This window comes from Nerophis ophidion, linkage group LG14, assembly GCF_033978795.1.
Source record: "Nerophis ophidion isolate RoL-2023_Sa linkage group LG14, RoL_Noph_v1.0, whole genome shotgun sequence".
NCBI lineage: Eukaryota > Metazoa > Chordata > Actinopteri > Syngnathiformes > Syngnathidae > Nerophis > Nerophis ophidion.
In genome coordinates this window covers 23,738,779-23,760,310 of record NC_084624.1, presented here as the reverse complement: position 1 = coordinate 23,760,310, position 21,532 = coordinate 23,738,779, and the positions used below count along the sequence as shown (strand labels likewise).

General features: G+C 39.6%; 1 protein-coding gene across 5 annotated transcripts; it reads left to right on the top strand.

Annotated features, from left to right (window-relative positions):
* Window positions 1–224: 224 nt before the first annotated feature.
* Window positions 225–19,288, top strand: capn10 (calpain 10). 5 transcript variants are annotated; one of them, XR_009809568.1, is made up of 14 exons: window positions 225–503; window positions 3,584–3,784; window positions 4,461–4,592; window positions 4,669–4,865; window positions 6,647–6,879; window positions 6,960–7,107; window positions 8,088–8,254; window positions 8,330–8,583; window positions 8,655–8,857; window positions 13,419–13,674; window positions 13,749–13,939; window positions 14,022–14,067; window positions 18,478–18,810; window positions 18,927–19,288. XR_009809568.1 is itself a non-coding variant. In XM_061920189.1 (14 exons), the coding sequence occupies exons 3-14, from the start codon at window positions 3,641–3,643 to the stop codon at window positions 18,514–18,516; spliced, it is 2,010 nt and encodes a 669-aa protein (XP_061776173.1). In that variant the 5' UTR covers window positions 225–503; window positions 621–681; window positions 3,584–3,640; the 3' UTR covers window positions 18,517–19,288. The 5 variants fall into 5 exon arrangements, 3 of the variants coding, with proteins under 3 accessions (XP_061776173.1, XP_061776172.1, XP_061776174.1); XR_009809567.1 differs by having other exon boundaries at window positions 18,906–19,288; XM_061920189.1 differs by adding an exon at window positions 621–681 and having other exon boundaries at window positions 18,478–19,288.
* The last annotated feature ends 2,244 nt before the right edge of the window (window positions 19,289–21,532 follow it).

Sequence of the window (21,532 nt, the reverse complement as noted above, 5' to 3'; positions counted from 1 at the left end):
TGTCTATCTGTGTTGGTCCAGGGTGTACACCGCCTTCCGCCCGATTGTAGCTGAGATAGGCACCAGCGCCCCCGCGACCCCAAAGGGAATAAGCGGTAGTAAATGGATGGATGGATGGATGGATATAAAAGTATGATGAATAAATCTAAATATTTTGTATGCAGTTGAAAAGGACACATTGTTCATGTCATACACCTTGCTAACGGTAGGTGGCAGCCTTGTACAGCAGTACAGGTCAGGAAGCATCCACTTCCGGAAGTGGAGCTGTTGTCACACTGTTTAACGTTCATACTCGGCGATGTGACATATGGCTCTCTAATTGATAAAGAAACGTGTCAGCCTTAGTTATGAACCGTACTTGAAGCGACATGACGACAGCTAGTGAAGCGTGACAAAATAAGCGCCGATGGAGACGCCACATGGCCGGTATAACATACAGGCTAAGGAGCTTAGCCGCCGTGTTATGATGGCGACGGTGCGCTGGATGAAGATGCTCACAGCAGGTAAGAGAGTTTTTAATTGTGTGAGGTCAAGACTGTTATGTAGCATCACTGCTGTCATTGTTACAAATACTACTGTCTGCTTTTTATTCTGTTCGTTTTAACTGCGTGATGTTAAAGTGTGGTTTTAGCGCTGTCATGGTCACTGCTGCCATCTAGAGTGAAGAAGGCGTACTTGCAGGTAATTACCGCTATTTGAGGGACAAGCAGTAAAAAATGGATGGATGGTACCCAGTTCAGTGTTTTTCAACAACTGTGCCGTGGTACATTTCTGCAGTGGTTCTCACCCTTTTTTCAGTGATGTATCCCCTGTCAACATATTTGTAATTCAAGTACCCCCTAATCCAGGGGTGTCAAACTCATTTTAGAGGCAGGACATTTCTCTTAGCACCTAAAGTTCTGAACTTTATTGAGGATGTTCTCTACTAAATCCTTTCAGCAAAAATATGTCAATATGCTATCCCTGTTCAAATAAGAAAATCTCATTTCAGTAGGCCTTTAACCAACCGTGAGAATCGGAGGTAAAACTATTCAAAAGGCTGAAGTTTTCTCACTATATTTTCATACCTTAGTTGGCGCCTGTCATGGCGGTAATCCTAGAACCCGTTGGTTGAACACCTTACTTCACTGGTTTGGTCCATGTGGCGCCTCTAATGGCTCTGATATTCCGAAGCGTTTTGGGTGTATAGAAAATAGTTTTATCCATCTATTATTATTATTAATGTTATTACTATGGAAAAAGGACGACAACGAGACATCTTGCAATGGTAAAAGTAGATTTTCAAGACAAAAAATTATTTTCAAGGTAAAAGTTGATTATACGAGTACACAAGCTACTACCGACTATTCTTAAAACCCATTCAAAGACATTATTGGGGATGTCAAATAACGATGTGTTTGAAGCGGAAGACACAAAACGGCTGGTTTTAAGTTTCCACGCTTTACTTTGTACCTCTTGCTGTTCCTAACAGAATTGCTATTGTGACATCCAGTGGACACATCTAGAATAGCGGTTTCTTTAATAAAAAAAAAAAAATGCAACTCATTTTAATACTTGGCAAACTCATCAGGCGGGCCACATAAAACCTGTTGGCGGACCTGATCCCACGGGCCGTATGTTTGACACCCCTGCCCTAATCAGAGCAAAGAATTTTTGGTTCAAAAAAAGAGATAAAGAAGCAAAATACAATTGTATAACAGTGCAAAATATTGCTCATTTGTAGTGGTCTTTCTTGAACTATTTGGGGAAAAAAAATAAAAATAATAACTAAAAACTTGTTGAAAAATAAACAAGTGATTCAATTATAAATACAGATTTCTGCACATAGAAGTAATCATCAACTTAAAGTGCCCTCTTTGGGGATTGTAATAGAGATCTATCTGGATTCATGAACTTAATTCTAAACATCCATCCATCCATTTTCTTCCGCTTATTCCCTTTGGGGTCGCAGGGTGCGCTGGTGCCTATCTCAGCTACAATCGGGCAGAAGGCGGTGTACACCCTGGACAAGTCGCCAGCTCATCGCAGGGCCAACACAGATAGACAGACAACATTCACACTCACATTCACACACTAGGGCCAATTTAGTGTTGCCAATCAACCTATCCCCAGGTGCATGTCTTTGGAGGTGGGAGGAAGCCGGCGTACCCGGAGGGAACCCACACATTCACGGGGAGGACTTGCAAACTCCACACAGAAAGATCACGAGCCCGGGATTGAACCCTGACTACTCAGGACCTTCGTATTGTGAGGCAGACGCACTAACCCCTCTTCCACCGTGAAGCCCTAATTCTATACATTTCCTCACAAAAAATAAATCTTTAACATCAATATTTATGTAACATGTCCACAAAAAATCTACTTGTCAACACTGAATATTGCATTGTTGCATTTCTTTTCACAGTTTATGAACTTACATTCATATTTTGTCGAAGAAGTATTCAATAAATGTATTTATAAAAGATTCTAAAATTGTTGCTATTTTTGGAATATTTAAAAAAAATGTCACGTACGCCTTGGCATACCTTCAAGTACCCCCAGTGGTATGCGTACCCCCATTTGAGAACCACTGCACCAGTGTACCATGAGATACAGTCTGGTCTGCAGTGGGAGATTATCTAATTTCACCTAATTGGGTTAAAAGTTTTTTTTGCATACCAGTAGTTATAATCCACCAATAATGTGCCGTTGTTGAGTGTCTGTGCTGTCTAGAGCTCGGCAGAGTAACCATGTAATACTCTTCCATATCAGTAAGTGACAGCAGGTAGCTATCTGCTTTGTTGATGTCGGGAACTACGGAAATAGTTTGTCCTGATCCCAATATGCAACCGACAGCGGGAGGCAGCATGCAGGTAAAAAGGTATCTAATGCTTAAACCAAAAATTAACAAAAGGTGAGTGTCACTATGAAAAGGCATTGAAGCTTTGAGATGGCTATGCAAAACAAAAACTGAACTGCCTGCAAAGTAAAAAAAAAACAGAATGCTGGACGACAGCAAAGACAAGCATGTGGAGCAGAGACGGTGTCCTCAAAGGACATCCGTACATGAAATGACAATCAACAATTTCCACAGAAGGAAGGATAGCGTCCACACAACTTAAATATTCATGATTGCTAAAACAAAGCAGGTGCTGGGAATAGCGCTTAAAGGAAGACATTAAACTACTACAGGAAAATATCAACCAAACAGGAAAAATACACTGAAATAGGAGCACAAAACAAGAACTAAAACACTACACAGGAAAACACCAACAAACTCAAAATAAGTCACAGCGTGATGTGACAAGTTGTTACAGTACACCTACTTTGAGACAAAAGTTATTGTGATGCATAGTTGGTTATGGTTTGAATTCAGATCCAACGATTGCGAAAACAACTTTTTATTGTCAATATCGACTGCTGAGTTTCATTTTTTAATGTTTTCTGCTGGTGGTGTGCCTCCAGATTTTTTCAATGAAAAAAATTAAATAAAAGGTTGAATAACACTGACCTAGTTGATGTGCTATTGACTAATCCTCAAGTCACCTTTTTTTTTTGCATTTACAATGTTAACTGTTTTGTTTATTTATTTGTCTACAAAAAGCAATGAAGAGGGTGACGGCGGTCACAGCTGGCTGGTAGTTTGGAACTCAAAGAAGCCATGGGAGGCGACGAAAGGGAGGAGAGTTGTGATGGCAGTCTCTATGAGGACCAGGACTTCCCCTCCGATGACTCGTCAGTGTTCTGTGACAGGTCCACACCCATCTCCAGGCTGCAAGGACACATTACCTGGCTGCGTCCACAGGTTAGCCCCAGTTGAAGAGATCACGGAACAGAATGTGATGAAATATTTTGCTGATGTTCTGTTACCAAAATATTTAATCCGCAATTTGTGCATATGGATTGTGTACATTTGATTCTATGAGGGAGCATTAATGTCACACAGTGGATAAAAATAGTAAAAATACTGCACATAATTGTTTTATTGAAGATCTTTAACATCCCTCATCTTCAGAATCAGATCAGAAATATTTAAAAAACCTAGAGGGGAAATTAAGATTTTCAACACAATCCCATTCAAGATCAGATAAACATTACAGGGAGACTGAGCTTCAAGAGTTAGTCACCTGAAATGGTTTTCACTTCACTGGTGTGATTAAAGCTCATTGAGAGAATGCCAAGAGTGTGCAAAGCAGTAATCAGAGCAAAGGGTGGCTATTTAGAAGAAACTAGAATATAAACCATGTTTTCGGTTATGTCACCTTTTTTTGTTAAGTTCATAAATCCACATGTGTTCATTGATAGTTTTGATGTGACAATCTACAATGTAAATAGTCCTGAAAATAAAGAAAACACATTGAATGAGGAGAAGGTGTGTCCAAACTTTTGGCCTGTACTGTATATGTGTAAATTAATAATCAACATCAAACTGGATGATTGCACTGTATCACTACCATTATTTATTTATATTTTATCTGTAGGAGATCTGCCAATCACCGGTGTTCTTCCCTGACAACATCTACCAAAGTCATGCCAAACAAGGTTTACTGGGAGACTGCTGGTTTTTGTGTGCTTGCTCCATGCTGATCAGGAACAAACATCTTCTGGACAAAGTTGAGAAAATCACTTTCTTATATTGCTAATAATTATAGTAATGTTGTTGTTAATTAAATATTTGACGCTTTGTAGGTCTTTCCTGCCCAGCAACCTCTGTGGAGTGACAGCGGCTACCGCGGCTCCTTTCACTTTAACTTTTGGCAAAATGGACTCTGGACTGAGGTCACCATCGATGACCGCCTGCCTTGTGTTGACTCCGCTCTGTGCTTCTCACACTGCAATGGCCCCTCTGCATTCTGGGTGGCTCTGCTGGAGAAGGCATATGCCAAGTAAGTACACTTCAATCCATTTCTATTGTACAAAATCCAAAACCGTGGCATGTTGTTGGCACAGAACACTGTTCTACTTTGCATCAGTCCGTCTTAGATGAGCTCGGGCCCAGCGAAGCCGGCTGCGTTTCTGGGTGTGGTTGATTAATGGCTCTCGCTTTGAATAGTAGAGTTTTAACTTGCACTTACAGATGTAGCAACCAACTGTAGTTACTGCCAGTGGTTTTCTGAAGTGTTCCTGAGCCCATGTAGTGATATCTTTTACATATTGATGTCGCTTTTTGATGCAGTACTGCCTGAGGGATCCAAGGTCGCGGGCATTGCTGCTTACGTGCAGTGATTTCTACAGATTCTCTGAACCTTTTGATGATATTTCAGACCGTAGGTGGTTAAATCCCTAAATTACTTGCAATAGCTGGTTGAGAAATGTTGTTCTTAAACTGTTGGACAATTTGCTCATGCATTTGTTCACAAAGCGGCAACCCTCGCCCCATCCTTGTTTGTGAATGACTGAGCAATTCATGGAAGCTGCTTTTATGAGATAATATTTTCAAAAAATAACAAGGTTTACCAGTTTGAATGTTAAAGGCATACTGAAACCCACTACTACCCACCATGTAGTCGGATAGTTTATATATCAATGATGAAATATTAACATTGCAACACATGCCATTACGGCCTTTTTAGTTTACAAAATTACAATTTTAAATTTCCCGGGAGTTTTGTCTTCGAAACGTCGTGTAATGATGACGTGTACACAAGACGGCACAGGTTTTTAGGAAGTATGAGCGCTGCGCACACACACAGCTAAATTTCGTCTGCTTTAACGGCATAATTATACAGTTTTTTGGACATCTGTGTTGCTGAATCTTTTGCAATTTGTTCAATTATTATTGGATAAGTCACAGTAGAAAAATGGAGTTGGGAAGCTTTAGCCTTTAGCCACACAAACACACGGTGATTCCTTGTTTAAAATTCCTGGAGGTGATAGTTTCCTATGGATCAGAGCGCGGTCAAGAGAACATGGATCCCGACCACATGTCAACCAGCAGGTTTCGGTGAGAAAATTGTGGTTAAAAAGTCAGTTCTGACCGGAGAAAAGCTGAGCTTGTGCCGTCCATAGCTGCCGTCGACCTCCCTGAGACACTGCGCGTCAAGACACCCGTGGAGACACCCTTCGGACTATCAGGTAATATTAAACTCACTAAAACGCTAGCAACACAATAGAAAGATAAGGGATTTCCCAGAATTAACCTAGTAAATGTGTCTAAAAACATCGGAATCCATCCCAATGCAATCGCGTTTTTTGGGGGGTTTTTTTCTAGTCCGTCGCTATCAATATACTCAAACACAAATCTTTTCGTCCTCGCTCAATATGTGAGGAGCCATCAAACGTGACGTCATCGTCTGCTACTTCCGGTACAGGCAAGGCTTTTTTATTAGCGACCAAAAGTTTCAAACTTTATTGTTGATGTTCTCCACTAAATCCTTTCAACAAAAATATGGCAATATCGCAAAATGATCATGTATGACACATAGAATGGACCTGCTATCCCCCGTTTAAATAAGAAAATCTCGTTTCAGTAGGCCTTTAAGCATCTTGTGTTTGCAGTCTATTCAATTGAATATAGGTTGAAAAGAATTTGCAAATCATTGTATTCTGTTTTTATTTACCATTTACACAACGAGCCAACTTCCCAGGTTTGGGGTTTTGTACTTTAAATTTCAATACATAAAATACTTAATTAATAAATCAATCTGCCCTCTCCTTGTTTCTTTAGACTTCGTGGCTCGTACGAACAACTATGGGCGGGGCAGGTGTCCGAAGCCTTAGTGGACTTGACTGGGGGTCTTGCAGAGAGCTGGACCCTGTCCGGCATCAGTTCAGAAGAGGAAGAGAAACAAAAAGAGAGTCACAGTCAGGCCAGGATGAGCAGAAAGCTGGACCTGGATCTTATGTACCCAATGAGAGCTTTTTGCGTACTCTGTTGCTCCACTCAGCACATCCTTGGAGGTATGTTATGTCATATATGGTTTCTGAACCTTGTAAAATACTTTTTGATGTCATTAACTGATGATATCACCTGCTGTTAGGAGGAGAGGAGGTGGGTCAGCAGCACCATGCCATGGCTGTGATGGAGTGGTTGGATGTGAAGTCAGTAGCAGGGAGCAGCAGAGTGAGACTGTTCAGGATCAGAAACCCCTGGGGGAGGTGCTGCTGGGGAGGAGCTTGGACGGAAGGGTGATCATCCTTAATTCCTGTACTGTCTAAATGTACATATGTGTTTCCTTTATTTATTTAGTTGTTATTTTTGAATTTTTTTAGATATTTATTTTGTGTACAATTATGATACTTTTGGAGAGTGTGGAACGTGGTTTCATTTGCAAACCAGGGACGCCTCCAAAAACAAACATCTTGCCGAGAGATTAAAAAACGGGCTATAAAAGTGAGTAGGGAGTAGGACTGGGCGATTATATGATCATGATTTTATTGAGTTCGATATTGCCTCGATCAAACATTGCGGAAATGTTTATTGGAAATTACCGCAGCGATGCAACGTTGCTTGGTATAAAATTGCACGGGACAATCCACCTTTATTGACCGGGATCCTGTGTGTTTCTGTGAATGTGAAAGAAGGCTGTTTTTGTCAAACTCTTAATGTGTGACTCAAATGACACAGTTGGGTCAAAGATAAAACCGAAATTCTTTACAGAGTCGCTGTGTGTAATTGTTTGGTTGTCAAATGTTTAGGTGGTATTATTAATTTTTTGGTTGTCAAATGTTAACGTGGTGTTATTAAATAAGTGTATAATTGTTTGGTTGTCAAATGTTAAGGTGGTATAATTAAATAGGTGTATAATTGTTTGGTTGTCAAATGTTAAGGTGGTTTTATTAAATAAGTGCCGGTGTCTAGCAGGACCGATAATCAACATTTCCGTTTTACGTTGAGATGCAAAAAGTTGCTGGACATCCATTGTTTGATTTCATTTAGACATGCCTCCAGGTGACTACAATCTGGCGTGTTGGTCAGCTTTTGAAACACAACATATAGAAGGAGTACAAACTTTAGTCTCACTGACTGCTGCAGCTCACAATGTAGTGCGCAGTCATCGCAGGCATTCATGTTGAATCTATTTAAAAAATGTGGTATTACATTGTTCATTTTTGTATTGTTTATCTCTGATGTAGCTGCTTTTATCACTCTTCCTCTCCTTTTGCAGTGGAGCAGGATGGCGCACCCTTGACTCATCTGAGGCTTTGGCTCTCCAAGCCAGGGTGTCACAGGGCGAGTTCTGGTTGGATGAGACGGAATTCCTGTCCCAGTTTGATGATGTCACCATCGGCTACCCTATCAGTGAGGAGGGGAACCTGCTAAGCATCTATACTGGTAATTCTTCATATTTCGATATTTGTTTTTCCACTTTGTAATTTGTTTTCTTGATGACTTTCTCAATGATGTCAGGAAACGCGCTACCTTACTGCTATCAGCTCCCTGGCCGCTGGGTGAAGGGCCTTTCCTGTGGTGGAAGTCGAAACAGCCGGGGCTACCTCGATAACCCCAAGTTCTGGCTGAAGATGTGCAACAGAGGAGAGGTTCTTATCTCCCTTCTGCAGTACAGAAAGTGGAAAAAAATGGAGGACCAATTGGCGGACAGACGTTCCGGGAACGACATGAGACCCCAGCACTACCACGCCATTGCATTACACATGTGGAAGGTGTGTACTGCCATCCGCACTCAAGTGTTGCGTGTCCTGCTTGTGCGCCATCATCACTTTTCTATCGCTAGGTGGAGAAGAAGCGTTTTAATCTGAACCGTACTGTAAACAAGCCTCCATGTGCTTCAACCCACTGCCACGCCCACCAGAGAGAGGTGGTCTTGCATGGGCAGCTGGATCCCGGGCACTACCTTCTCATCCCCAGCTCCTACCAGCTGGGAGCAGAGGGCAGCTTCCTCATCAGGGTCTTCTCTTCGTCTGCTTCCTCCCTCAGGTAAGAACTAGCTAAAGATCCGCGGAACTTATGATGATAGCCAGAGAGCTGGAAATTGAGCTTACACACCGAGTACAACATGGATGAAGTGACACTAAGTCAACATCAATAGTGAGACTTTGTGTTTAGTTGTAATCCTTGTCCAATTTAAGATGGATTTTTGTTGCGCTTGACCATTTTTTCTCTCAGGGAATAAAACAGACTGGTCAATCCCAAGTTTTTTTGGATGACATACAGAACGGTACAAAACCACGTTTCCTAACGCTTCAGGAGACCAGGCCTTACAATGCAAGGATAGCATCAGTAAGTGAGATCTAAATCCAAACAAAACGAGTTAGCTTTTGTAGAGCGAAAACAACCCCTCTCACCCACAAAGGAACGCGGTTGCTTCTTCAAAACGGATAAGAAACTGGCCAAAACAGCTTTGTGAGCCGACAAACAGGAGCCCTTAAGACAAAACAAAGAGTTTGCTAGCGGACATAGGGAAACAAGAAGGTCACAAGAAGACACACTGCATGGGAAAATACTAGCTTCTTTAAACATGACTATGGATGAAGAAAGAACAACTTAAAAATATCTCATTCTCACACTACACATTTACTTTTATGTGTTTCGGTTTCCGGCCTTGGTTTCTACATTTTTGGTTTTGTCCAAGAATTTTCATTTCGATGCCTCTCGATTGAAGAGACTTGTAGTCACATGTACTTATAGCTTTAATGTTTACTATAAATAAATGAATTTCCTTCTGCATTAGTATGAGCGTTAAGAACATTCAAAATAGTAATTTATAAAGGTCCCAATTAGGGTTGGGCGATGCAGACGATACATTTTGCAGACGATAGAGATTTTAATAGTACGTCATATCGTGATAAATCATGGTAATGACACATTCTAGCTGTTTCCGGCAAATTTGACAACGACAAGTGAACAAATGCGCTCTCAAAGCGTTGTAGAGCATTCTCGTTTGCTAGCTATCAGTTAACGTCCCTCCGCAGTGTAAAGTTGTTTATAAATCAATAATCCTCATTTCCGTCAAGGCAAATAAACTACTTTTAAGTATCATCACAGGAGGACGAGGAATAACTACACACCGTAGGAGGATATGCTAATTGCTAAGCTAGAGCTGGTGGGCGGATTGATAGTATCAATATATGGGCGATGCGACATTGGTTAGATTGATATTTTTTGTTGTCTTTTTTTGTTAATGCTTACAAACTCCGTAAGTAAGTCCCTGGACAAAGGGTCACAATCACTAACTATGAGAGACAAGAACACCCGGTTTTTTTTTTCTTTTAAGGATTCTAAAGATGATAAAAATACGCTTGCAAAACGTGGCTAATGAGAGTCACCGTTGTAGCCTTCAAAGCCCTGTAAAACAGCTTCCAAACCCTCCAACTTGTTATGTACATGCTGCAAGTATATATATATATATATATATTTATATATTAGGGGTGGGCAAATTAACGCGTTAATTACGAGTTAACTCATCAATCTATTAACGCCGACAATTATTTTATCGCACATTTGCGTATGTTGTTTACATGCTTTTATTTTGTTAACGCCCGGCCGGATGTTCTTCGGCGTCAAGGGGCTCTTGGTAAAGATGGAACATTTGGCAAAAATACCGGACAATTCTGCAAATTTCATGGCTGGCTTACAGCGTGGTCACTCCGGGATCACTTTCGACCGCCAGACAATTCTGGATGTGGATAGATCGGGCCGTTTTGGACTGAATGACGCGTGCTTGCTAGACCGGCTAGCTAGCAGGGGAATACTTTGCCGGCTACATCCAGCGGCCTGTGAAGCAGCGGAGTATATGTGTTGTATGTCTATTCATGAATCATGCAGACGAGGAGTGTTGGATGAGTTCTTAATGTTTACTTTCAGAGCGTGCATATCACAACATAAAAGATGCCGTCATGGCGACACAACCTATACCGGACTACCGCGCATGCTCGTCACTCCTGTTGCATGCTGGGTAGGGTAGTTATTTTTTTCCCTGGCTCATAATATCACAATATAATACCATGTATATGCGTTCAGTTTATCAAAGCAGCAAGCAAATAATCGGAAAATTCCCATCATATCAATTCCTAGATATGGTCATAATTATTTTAAGTGCACTACGCATAATAAACACAACATTATTAATATTGCTACTACGGATAATTTGATCAAAAATTCCCTAAAAAAGCCCACTACCTATAATATAGGTTTTTTAAACATAAGATCCCTGATAAAAAAAATGTTTCTGCTGTTACCTCAGAAATAGCCTGTTCAGATGTTATGATTGTGGCTCAGAGATTTGTATGTAGATTATATTTATTTTCCATAACAAACAGGATAACTTAAATACCCTGGCAGTGGCAATAAGCTTAAATGTTTGTATTTACATTTTTTGAGTTAATTTTCATAAAATATGCTATTTAACTGCTACTGTTTAACAAAGACTGATTTAAATTGTGTTTGCACAACAAATGTTTTGGCGTTTTTGTTCACGTGGGAGAATATTCCAATAAAGGTGCACTACACACTACTTTTGAATTCATTATTGGGCTTTGCGTATACAATGCAGTTAATCACGACTAATCGGAGAAATAGTGCGATTAACATCGATTAAAATTTTTAATCGTTGCCCAGCCCTAATATATATATATAATGTTGTAACAGACACCCTCATGACAAAAAGGAATATTTACCTAGATTACCGTATTTTGGTAATTTTAAGAATTGCCAGGATTTATTTCCTCAGCGCATTTATTCCCGTTTTCCATAGCAGGACAATTCTGACTTCCGGCAACAAATGTGTGTCCTACTTCCTGAAACAAATGCGCGTGTGTTTTGTAATCATGGCAGACTTTGTAACAGCCCAAAAAGTTTGGGGAATTTTGGACGATGGAGGATTCACAACCTTATTTTTTTTAACCTGAATATACGGAGGATGAACTATAAAAGCGAGCATGAACAGAGAGTGAAACTTTGGTGCAGATGGAAACCGAGAGAGGGAGGTCGGTGTCATTTGACGCTGTAAATGTGAAACTTGGAGCTAATCTATGCTGACAGAAATGGCGTGATCACCCAAATTAAACCAGAAAAAAAATGTCTCTGCCCAGCAGGACCTAACGGAAAACTGTCAATCGAGTAAGTCACTATTATATTAATCATGGTACATGCTGTACATCACCGTACAACTACAGTACATACGCTGTCAAGCTAGCTGTGTACAAACAAAACATTCATCCATCCATCTATTTTCTACCGCTTATTCACTTTGGGGTCGCGGGGGGGCACTGGTGCCTATCTCAGCTACAATCAGGCGGAAGGCGGAGTACACCCTGGACAAGTCGCCACCTCATCTCTTCGCAGGCCCAACACAGATAGACAGACAACATTCACACTCACATTCACACACTAGGGCCAATTGAGTTGCCAATCAACCTATCCCCAAATGCATGTCTTTAGAAAAAAGAGATGCACCCTTTTAGTTGAAAAAAAAACATTTTAAACTAAAAGTAATATTTGTAATCCCAAAATTGGGGATAAAATGTTGAAATTAGGAAATAAAATCGAAATTATGAGCTAAAAAGTCATAATTATTAAATTTAAAAAAATTAACTGTCATAATTATGGGATAAGAAAGTCATAATTATGAGACAAAAAAGCCAAATGAAGTTGAAATTATGAGATAAAAACTCATAATTAAGATAAAAACTTTTTATTTAATAATTATAACAGAAAATGGATGGATTGAGAGACTTTCTTATCTCATAATTTTGTCTATTTATCTCATAAATATGACTTTTTAGCTCATGATTAAATTTTTTTTAAATCATAATTCCGACTTTTTTACTATAACCATTACTTGTATTGCATAATTAAAATGTTTATGTTATAATTTTGAGATCGGTAGAAAAATGGATGGATAGATGGATATTATAATTTCGACCTTTATCTCATAATTGTGACTTTCTTATCTCATAATTTCGAATTTATTTTATAAATACCTTTTTTTCTCATAATTTCGACTTTATCTCATAACTGTGACTTATTTCATGATTGTACATTTCTTATTTCTTGATTTCAACAAAACATTCAATGTGGGCTAATACTCGACAGATATGGTTGTTATTGTTTTACAGTCAGTACATTTTGAGTCTTATCGCATTGTGTTGTGCATTTCAAACTCAAAAGCCCTTCAGCTGCTGACACAGTAGCTTGCTTACCTTTTGCTGTAGTTAGCTTACGGTTAATGCCTTAGCATGCCGTTGCAAGGCGATGTGTTACTATGTTAGAAAAAGAGTTCCTCAGTGTTCGCTCTTACAATGACAATGTCGCTACAGCCTGGTTATTAGACAGGTTACGTAACGTAAATAAAGTTTTGTTGGTGGTTTTTGTATGCATTAGTAAACTGTTTTAGAGGCAGAATGGATCGATTACATCAGCTGCATTGCTAGCCAACTAAAACAAGCTTTTTGATCCAATAAATGCTCCGGAATGATGGTCTTAATAATATCATTGTATAAATGTGTGATATTGCTTTTTTTTATTGATCTGTCCTTAGTGCCTTGAAGAGCCTAGCACCTTCCCTGCCATCAACCACAGAAGGAGAGTGGGAGACAACTTATTTCCAGGGCTCGTGGACAAAGGGAAGCTCTGCCGGGGGAAGCAGGAACTTCAGTTCTCACCAACAGAACCCTTGCTTCCCTTTTACGATTTATGATGAGCCTGCAGCTATGGCGGGCGCCAACGTCAATGTTACCCTGAGCCAGATCTGCAATGACGCCGACCTGCACCCTATCGGCTTTCATATTTATAAGGTCACGAGACACTTTGACAGGAGAGTTAAATCATATTTAATTATGTTTAACATCTGGCTTTCATTGCATAACAGGTACCAGCAGGGGAACTCAGTCAGACCATCCCCAGTGAGGATCCAGTCGCCAGCTGTGTTCCTCACTGCTACACTCAGGATGTCACTATGGCCTGCTCTCTTCCAGCCAGAGCTTACCTCATCGTACCGTCCACGTACGAGCCTAACTGCACCGGAGCCTTCACCATCTGCCTTGCTCGCAGAATACAGAGGTTAGCCCTGACACCCAACTGTGGTGTATTTTGTAAATACACTGCCATTAGCAAGCATAAACCGTCTTTGTGTGTCCTTTAGGAGAGTTGTAAAAAGCCAGGAGAAGCTGGGAAGAACCATTCAGGAGGTTGGTTGCCATGTTTTCACCTCGCAGTACAGTAAACCTGATCTGGAGTGACCCCATTATAAAACCTATAGCCTATTAATTGCTATGGCAATGTTTTAAGTAACAGTGTTCAGAACCGTCATACAAGTGTAAAAATAAGTTAACCACTGTATAATAAACTAAAAAAACAGCTAATATATGGTATTCAGATTTAATTAAACTAAAGAAAACTTAAAAAAATATAAATAAAATATGTTTTAAAAAAGCTCACAACTCGAGGATTAATAAAATTCGAGGTGTAATAAAAGTAAAAAAAGTTTCCAAAAATATTTGCTGTGGAAGCTAAGCTCGGTAAAATAATCTAAGTAAAACTAAAATAACGTTGAAAAAATATTGGAAGATATCCACAATATGAACCAAATTAAATACATTAAATTTACTTAATCACATATTTTTTGCTATCTTGTGCAATTTTTGACAATAGATGCACAAAAATTGCACTGTTTCCACGTAAAGTATTTGATAGTGTTGGTGGTGTGCCTCCGCAGCATATTAGTCGTCACACCTAAAAACTGAGAGTTTTATTAAAAAACAAAATGGAGTAATACAATAGTTTGTAGCCTCCAGAAAAAAAACACAGTCAGATTTGTATTTATTTATTTTTGCCAATTGTATGCTAACATTGGGCCCAATTCCAACAAGTATTTCCTCACACACTTCTCTGTATTTCACTCTCTGACACGCGACAATACTTCCTCATTCTCGCTGACAAGGTGTGTTCACAGACCATGGGAAAAATGGACATCATAACAACATTAACACCAGCTGGTAGTTTCAGTATGTAAGGGTATATATAGTTTATTATTTCCGCACTGTTGATTCTTGATGCACCGAAAATTTGGCAGCTGAAAAAAGACCTACTTTGATCACCTGAACACCGCTGCCGAAACCGGATGTTGTTATGATGTGGTTTGTGGTTGTCTGGAGCGGAGGCAGGATGTTCCCGTTGTGGATGCACTTTAATATGTCCGAGATATACACGCCGACAGTTATCTTCAAAATTTAAGAGGATAATGGTGGCATTCAATGAGAAAAAGGCTCCCAGCAGCGCCTAGCAAGTGTGACGTGAGGCTCGCTTTTCATCGCGGACATGGAGTGACAGAAGTGAAGAGTCTCTAATAGGGACGTAACGGTAAACGGTATAATAACAAACCACGGTAAAATTCTGTACGGTTAGTAATACAGTTAAAATTTTTAATTAACAAAAATTGTCATTTATTAATGCATTTCAGGCAACACTGCTTATTGATTGATTGATTGATTGATTGATTGATTGATTGATTGATTGATTGAAACTTTTATTAGTAGATTACACAGTACAGTACATATTCCGTACAATTGACCACTAAATGGTAACACCTGAATTAGTTTTTCAACTTGTTTAAGTCGGGGTCCACGTAAATCAATTCATGGTACAAATATATGGGGGACGGCGTGGCGCAGTGGGAGAGTGGCTGTGCGCAACCCGAGGGTCCCTGGTTCAAATCCCACCTAGTACCAACTTCGTCACGTCCGTTGTGTCCTGAGCAAGACACTTCGCCCTTGCTCCTGATGGGTGCTGGTTGGCGCCTTGCATGGCAGCTCCCTCCATCAGTGTGTGAATGTGTGTGTGAATGGGTAAATGTGGAAGTAGTGTCAAAGCGCTTTGAGTACCTTGAAGGTAGAAAAGCGCTATACAAGTACAACCCTTTTATTTATTTATTTATATACTATCAGCATAATACAGTCATCACACAGGTTAATCATCATAGTATATACATTGAATTATTTACATTATTTACAATCTGAGGGGTAGGATGAGGAGGGTTTGGTTGATATCAGTACTTCAGTCATCAATAATTGCATCATCCAGAGAAATGGACATTGAAACAGTGTAGGTCTGACTCAGTAGGATATGTTCAGCGAGCAGAGAACATAGTGAGTTCAGATAGCATAAGAACAAGTATATACATTAGAAATACATTTGATTATTTACATTTGGTTATTTACAATCTGGGGAGATGGGATGTGAAGGGGGGGGGGGTGCTAGTAAAGGATTGAAGTTGCCTGGAGGTGTTGTTTTAGAGCGGTTTTGAAGGACGATAGAGATGCACTTACTTTTACACCTTTTGGGAGTGCATTCCACATTAATGTGGCATTCCTGGAAATGGCGTCACAGCCACTAGCGTTGTTCGGTTTGAACAAACATGGTGTAACACAACTATACAGACTTTGCTACGAAGATTTTCTCTTGGAGTTGGAGCCGAGCGCTTGGTTTAACTTCTTTCCCTCGCCTCACTTCCGTGCAGTCTCAGCGTGCGTTTAAGAGCGCACTGCTGTTTTTAGATGACGAAAGGTGTGGACAATATTGGAGACGGACACATTTGTCTCACATTAAAAGCATACAGCGAAGGAGAAAACGATTTGATGTTGCTTTTATTTTCTCAATATGGCGTCTTTCAGCTGTGACAGAGGTGAGGAAACATGCAGCAGTCGACGTATCGGAAAACATTGCCTTAACTTGTCTATAAAGAGTTTAGTTTGTTTACTGGGATGCTCATTCGTCCTTTATTTAACTGCAAACTATATGTGTTCAAATAACATTAATACTATCTGTAACGTTTTGTCATCGAATTGAACGCAGGCTGTGAAGATTGTGTTTTTGATGTGAGAGGTATCACTTCTGTTTAAAATTATGAATACTATTTTTATCTATATGGACACGAAGTGCAGTTACGTCTTATGACCATTAGGTGCCACCTTGCACAATTCTTGCATTTGTTTTTATTTGTTTATCTCTTATGTCCATATAATGCTATCTTGCAGAATTTTTACATTTATTTTATTTATTTTTTATTTTCTTATTACTTGTTTATAATGTTTGTGTTGCTTTCCCTTACACATTCAATTTCTACTTGAGGTTCGTGAAACCGTGTTCTTATCTACAATAATGTTTCTTCTACAAAAGAAAAACATTTTTTAAATGTGTTATTTGTGTTTTTTTTTTAAATAAAACTTGGTTAAAATATTTCAGTGCAAGTAATATTTGAAAATTATGAGCACATTTAAAAATATCGCCATAATAACGATAAGCGTGATTATTTTAGTCACAATAACATCATAAGAAATGTTCATACCGTGACATCCCTAGTCTCCAAACACCAGTAAAGTTTACACCAGTGGTTTTCAGCCTTTTTTCAGTGATGTACCCCCTGTGAACATTTTTTTAATTCAAGTACCCCCTAATCAGAGCAAAGCATTTTTGGTTGGAAAAAAAAAAGAAAGAAATAAAATACAGGACTATGTCATCAGTTTCTGATTTTAGTGGTCTTTATTTAACTATTTGGGAAAAAAAGATATAAAAATAACTAAAATCTTGTTGAAAAATAAAAAAGTGATTCAATTATAAATAAAGATTTCTACACATAGAAGTAATCATCAACTTAAAGTGCCCTCTTTGGGGATTGTAATAGAGATCCATCTGGATTCATGAACTTAATTCTAAACATTTCTTCACAAAAAAAGAAATCTTTAACATCAATATTTATGGAACATGTCGGACATGTTCCATAAACATTGATGTTAAAGATTTCTTTAACATCAATATTTATGGAACATGACCGACATGTTCCATAAACATTGATGTTATAGATTTCTTTTTTGTGGACATTGTCCACAAAAAATCTAGTTGTCAACACTGAATATTGCATTGTTGCATTCCTTTTCACATTTTATGAACTTAACATTCATATTTTGTTGAAGTATTATTCCATAAATATATTTATAAAGGATTTTTGAATTGTTACTATTTTTAGAATATTTAACAAAAATCTCACGTACCCCTTGGCATACCTTCAAGTACATCCAGGGGTACACATACCCCCATTTGAGAACCACCGGTCTACACCAACACCAGAAATAGATGCTAGATTTGTTGCTAGACGTTTTTAATAAAGACAGAATAACTAAAAAGATTGGTCAATAAGCTGCAATATTTGGAAAAATAAAGCAAAACAATATTGTGAAAGAAAAATATATGTTAATACTATAATTAATAATAACAGGTTTGTTTTAAATGTATGTATAATTTTTTTTTTCCTTTTTAAAGAAAATATTTGCATCACAGCAAATCTGATGACGTCATATTGACCATACCTCTAACCACGCCCTGACCGCAATGGCAATGGCAAATGAGGTCATAGTAACCACGCACCTCGTCACAAGTACAGTATAATGGCAAGGGGCGGGGGGACCCTGAATTGAGTACTGTTTAGCAAAAGAAGGACCTTACAGTATTTTATTAGAATTCTTCCGTGTTTTTATTTATGGTTTGTCAATGACCAGAAGATGGCGGCATTAACTAATCCATGTCTTTTTCGTTCTGTTCGGCAGGTGACTCACATCTCTGTGATGCAAAGCCAGCTCTCTTGAAGTCGGCACAGGATGTGGAGCAGTGGGAATGTGTGTGTCCGCTGGAACTTCCCTTTATCCAGAACTGCTGAGGCTCAGGGCTGGATGGGCAACAGCCCCACTCATTGGCCATTAAGACATCAGAGACTGTCGGTGGGCTGGGCTGCTAATGAACTATGACTGGACCGGCCGGTGTAAACAAACAGCCGCCATTGAAGAGGCCGCCACCGCTGTTTGCTCATTCGGTCGCTGATGTGCTTGCCGAAGCAGAACAAAGGGTCCTCTCATGAAGGTCCTCACAGAAGCGGGCAAGGGGTGAGTGGTTGGTCTGTCGTGAGCGCTGAGCCAACCAAACTTTACCAGGACACACCGAATAGTCTACCAATCTGCTTATTCAACTTTTTCAACAGACATCTTGTCACCATCCTCAGAGCACCCTTCAGACCACCACTCTGACCTGAACCCAGCCTCCGATACCGCCCCTGAGCGGCAGGATGCAAGCGATGAAACGAGGGCTGCGGCACATCAGAGGAGGTCGGCCCGTGTGAAGAGAGTGCCAGTTGGTTTTTTGTTGTTTGCCTCCTGTTCATCCACCATAACTGTGTGCTAAAATGAAAGCTTTCTGATGACCGAATCACTTGGGGGCAGCCAAAGAATATAGGAAAAGTGACGTTTTCTATGTTTTACGTCTGGAATAAGAGCAGTATTAACATATTTAAATAGTGACGTGTATGATGTTGTTACCTCTATTCACCACCAGAGTGGATGGGAAATAAAACAAGATGTGATTGGAGTGTAGACTTTCATTTTAAATGTAGTTTTTAAAAAAATGCTTCATTGGCCTTCAAATGCTGATGCTTAGTTGGATACCGAGTTGAAACTTCCAAGCAATATTGCTACGGTTAATGATGGGAGTGCTCTTCTGGTTTTAAGAACCAACTGCGAAAAAGAAAAAAACACAGCTCAAAGATCTTCAATGACTTGTTCCGCTTTTTAGGACAAACTGTACTGAAAAAAAACTCTATATAAAGATAGCTTACTACAGGCGTGTCGAATTTGTTTTCATCAAGGGCCACATTGCAGTCATGGCTGCCCTCAGAGGGCTGCTTGTAACAGTGAATGTAATAATATAAAAGTATAATCACCTCATTATATTATTGCCTTTGCATTTGGTTATTTGATTTGTGTACGTACAAATTGATAGATAACTTGCTTTGAAATCGTAAGTCCAGGTGACAAGCAGATATTTAAGTATTTATTGTTGTTTTTACAAACTGTAATATGTTATATAATAATTAGGGGTGCTAAAAAATGTTTTTTTTATCACATTCAGATCCCGATTTTTATTTGTCTCGTAGTGTTCAAAAATCCATCCATCCATCCATTTCCTACCGCTTATTCCCTTTCGGGGTCGCGGGGGGCACTGGCGCCTATCTCAGCTACAATCGGGCAGAAGGCGGGGTACACCCTGGACAAGTCGCCACCTCATCGCAGGGCCAACACAGATAGACAGACAACATTCACACTCACATTCACCCTCCGGGTACTCCGGCTTCCTCCCACCTCCAAAAACATGCACCTGGGGATAGGTTGATTGGCAACACTAAATTGGCCCTAGTGTGTGAATTTTGTATTTATTTTATATATATATATATATATATATATATATGTGTATATATATATATATATATATATATATATCCATCCATCCATTTTCTTGGGGTCGCTGGCGCCTATCTAAGCTACAATCGGGCGGAAGGCGGGATACACCCTGGACAAGTCGCCACCTCATCGCAGGGCCAACACAGATAGACAACATTCACACTCACATTCACACACTAGGGCCAATTTAGTGTTGCCAATCAACCTATCCCCAGGTGCATGTCTGTGGAGGTGGGAAGAAGCCGGAGTACCCGGAGGGAACCCACGCATTCACGGGGAGAACATGCAAACTCCACACAGAAAGATCCCGAGCCTGGATTTGAGGCAGACGCACTAACCCCTCTGCCACCCTGAAGCCCTATATATATATATATATATATATATATATATATATATATATATATACATACATACATATATATATATATATATATATATATATATATATATATATATATATATAACAACCTGTGCGTTTATGGACATATATTATATATATATATATATATATATATATATATAATGTATAACAACCTGTGCGTTTATGTCATACGTCAGCAACCAAAAAGAGGATTTGTAACCTGTAACCCATTTTGTTAAGGTGGTGTTGTTACTATTTTACCAAATAATACATTGCAAAAATCAGTTTGAATCCAGATTTGTGTTGAATCGAGTATCCATTATGAATCAAATCCTCACCCCGAGAATCGTAATCGAATGACGAGGGGCCCAAAGATTCACACCAATAACAATTGAATATTTGTTACATGAGCTGATAATAACAGAGTTTAAAACATATAAATAGGGTTGTACTTGTATAGCGCTTTTCTACCTTCAAGGTACTCAAAGCACTTTGACACTACTTCAACATTTACCCATTCACACACACATTCACACACGGATGGAGGGAGGTGCCATGCAAGGCGCTAACCAGCACCCATCAGGAGCAAGGTTGAAGTGTCTTGCTCAGGACACAACGGACGTGACGAGGTTGGTACTAGGTGGGGATTGAACCAGGGACCCTCGGGTTGCGCACGGCCACTCTTCCACTGCGCCACGCCGTGGGAGTTCCTGTTTTACATAATTTTTTTTCTGTCTAAATGGAAACAATGAAAACGTTTAGTAAGAAAGATGAAGTATGCACATTATTTACAGGCTGGACTTCAACTCTTATGGAGGAGAGTCAAGTCTATAGTGTGATGGATTGTGGGTTTGCCAGGTAAGCAGAATGGGCTTTGTGTTTTGCCTGGAGAGGTTTATGGATATCCGGTGGAATGTTGTCCAACCAGTCCTGATGATTACACCTGGTGTACCCAAGGGATTCCTCTGCTGCCTGATGGATGGCAGTCCTTAGGGAGTTCCAGCAGGTGTTGAT

Bases quoted from the DNA above. Each gene is read 5' to 3' on its own strand.
- capn10 (XM_061920188.1), top strand. From the start codon at position 3,641: ATGGGAGGCGACGAAAGGGAGGAGAGTTGTGATGGCAGTCTCTATGAG. The intron at 8,858-13,418 runs GTAAGAACTAGC...ATCTGTCCTTAG, and splicing joins TCGTCTGCTTCCTCCCTCAG to TGCCTTGAAGAGCCTAGCAC. The intron at 14,068-18,477 runs GTTGGTTGCCAT...TCTGTTCGGCAG, and splicing joins TGGGAAGAACCATTCAGGAG to GTGACTCACATCTCTGTGAT.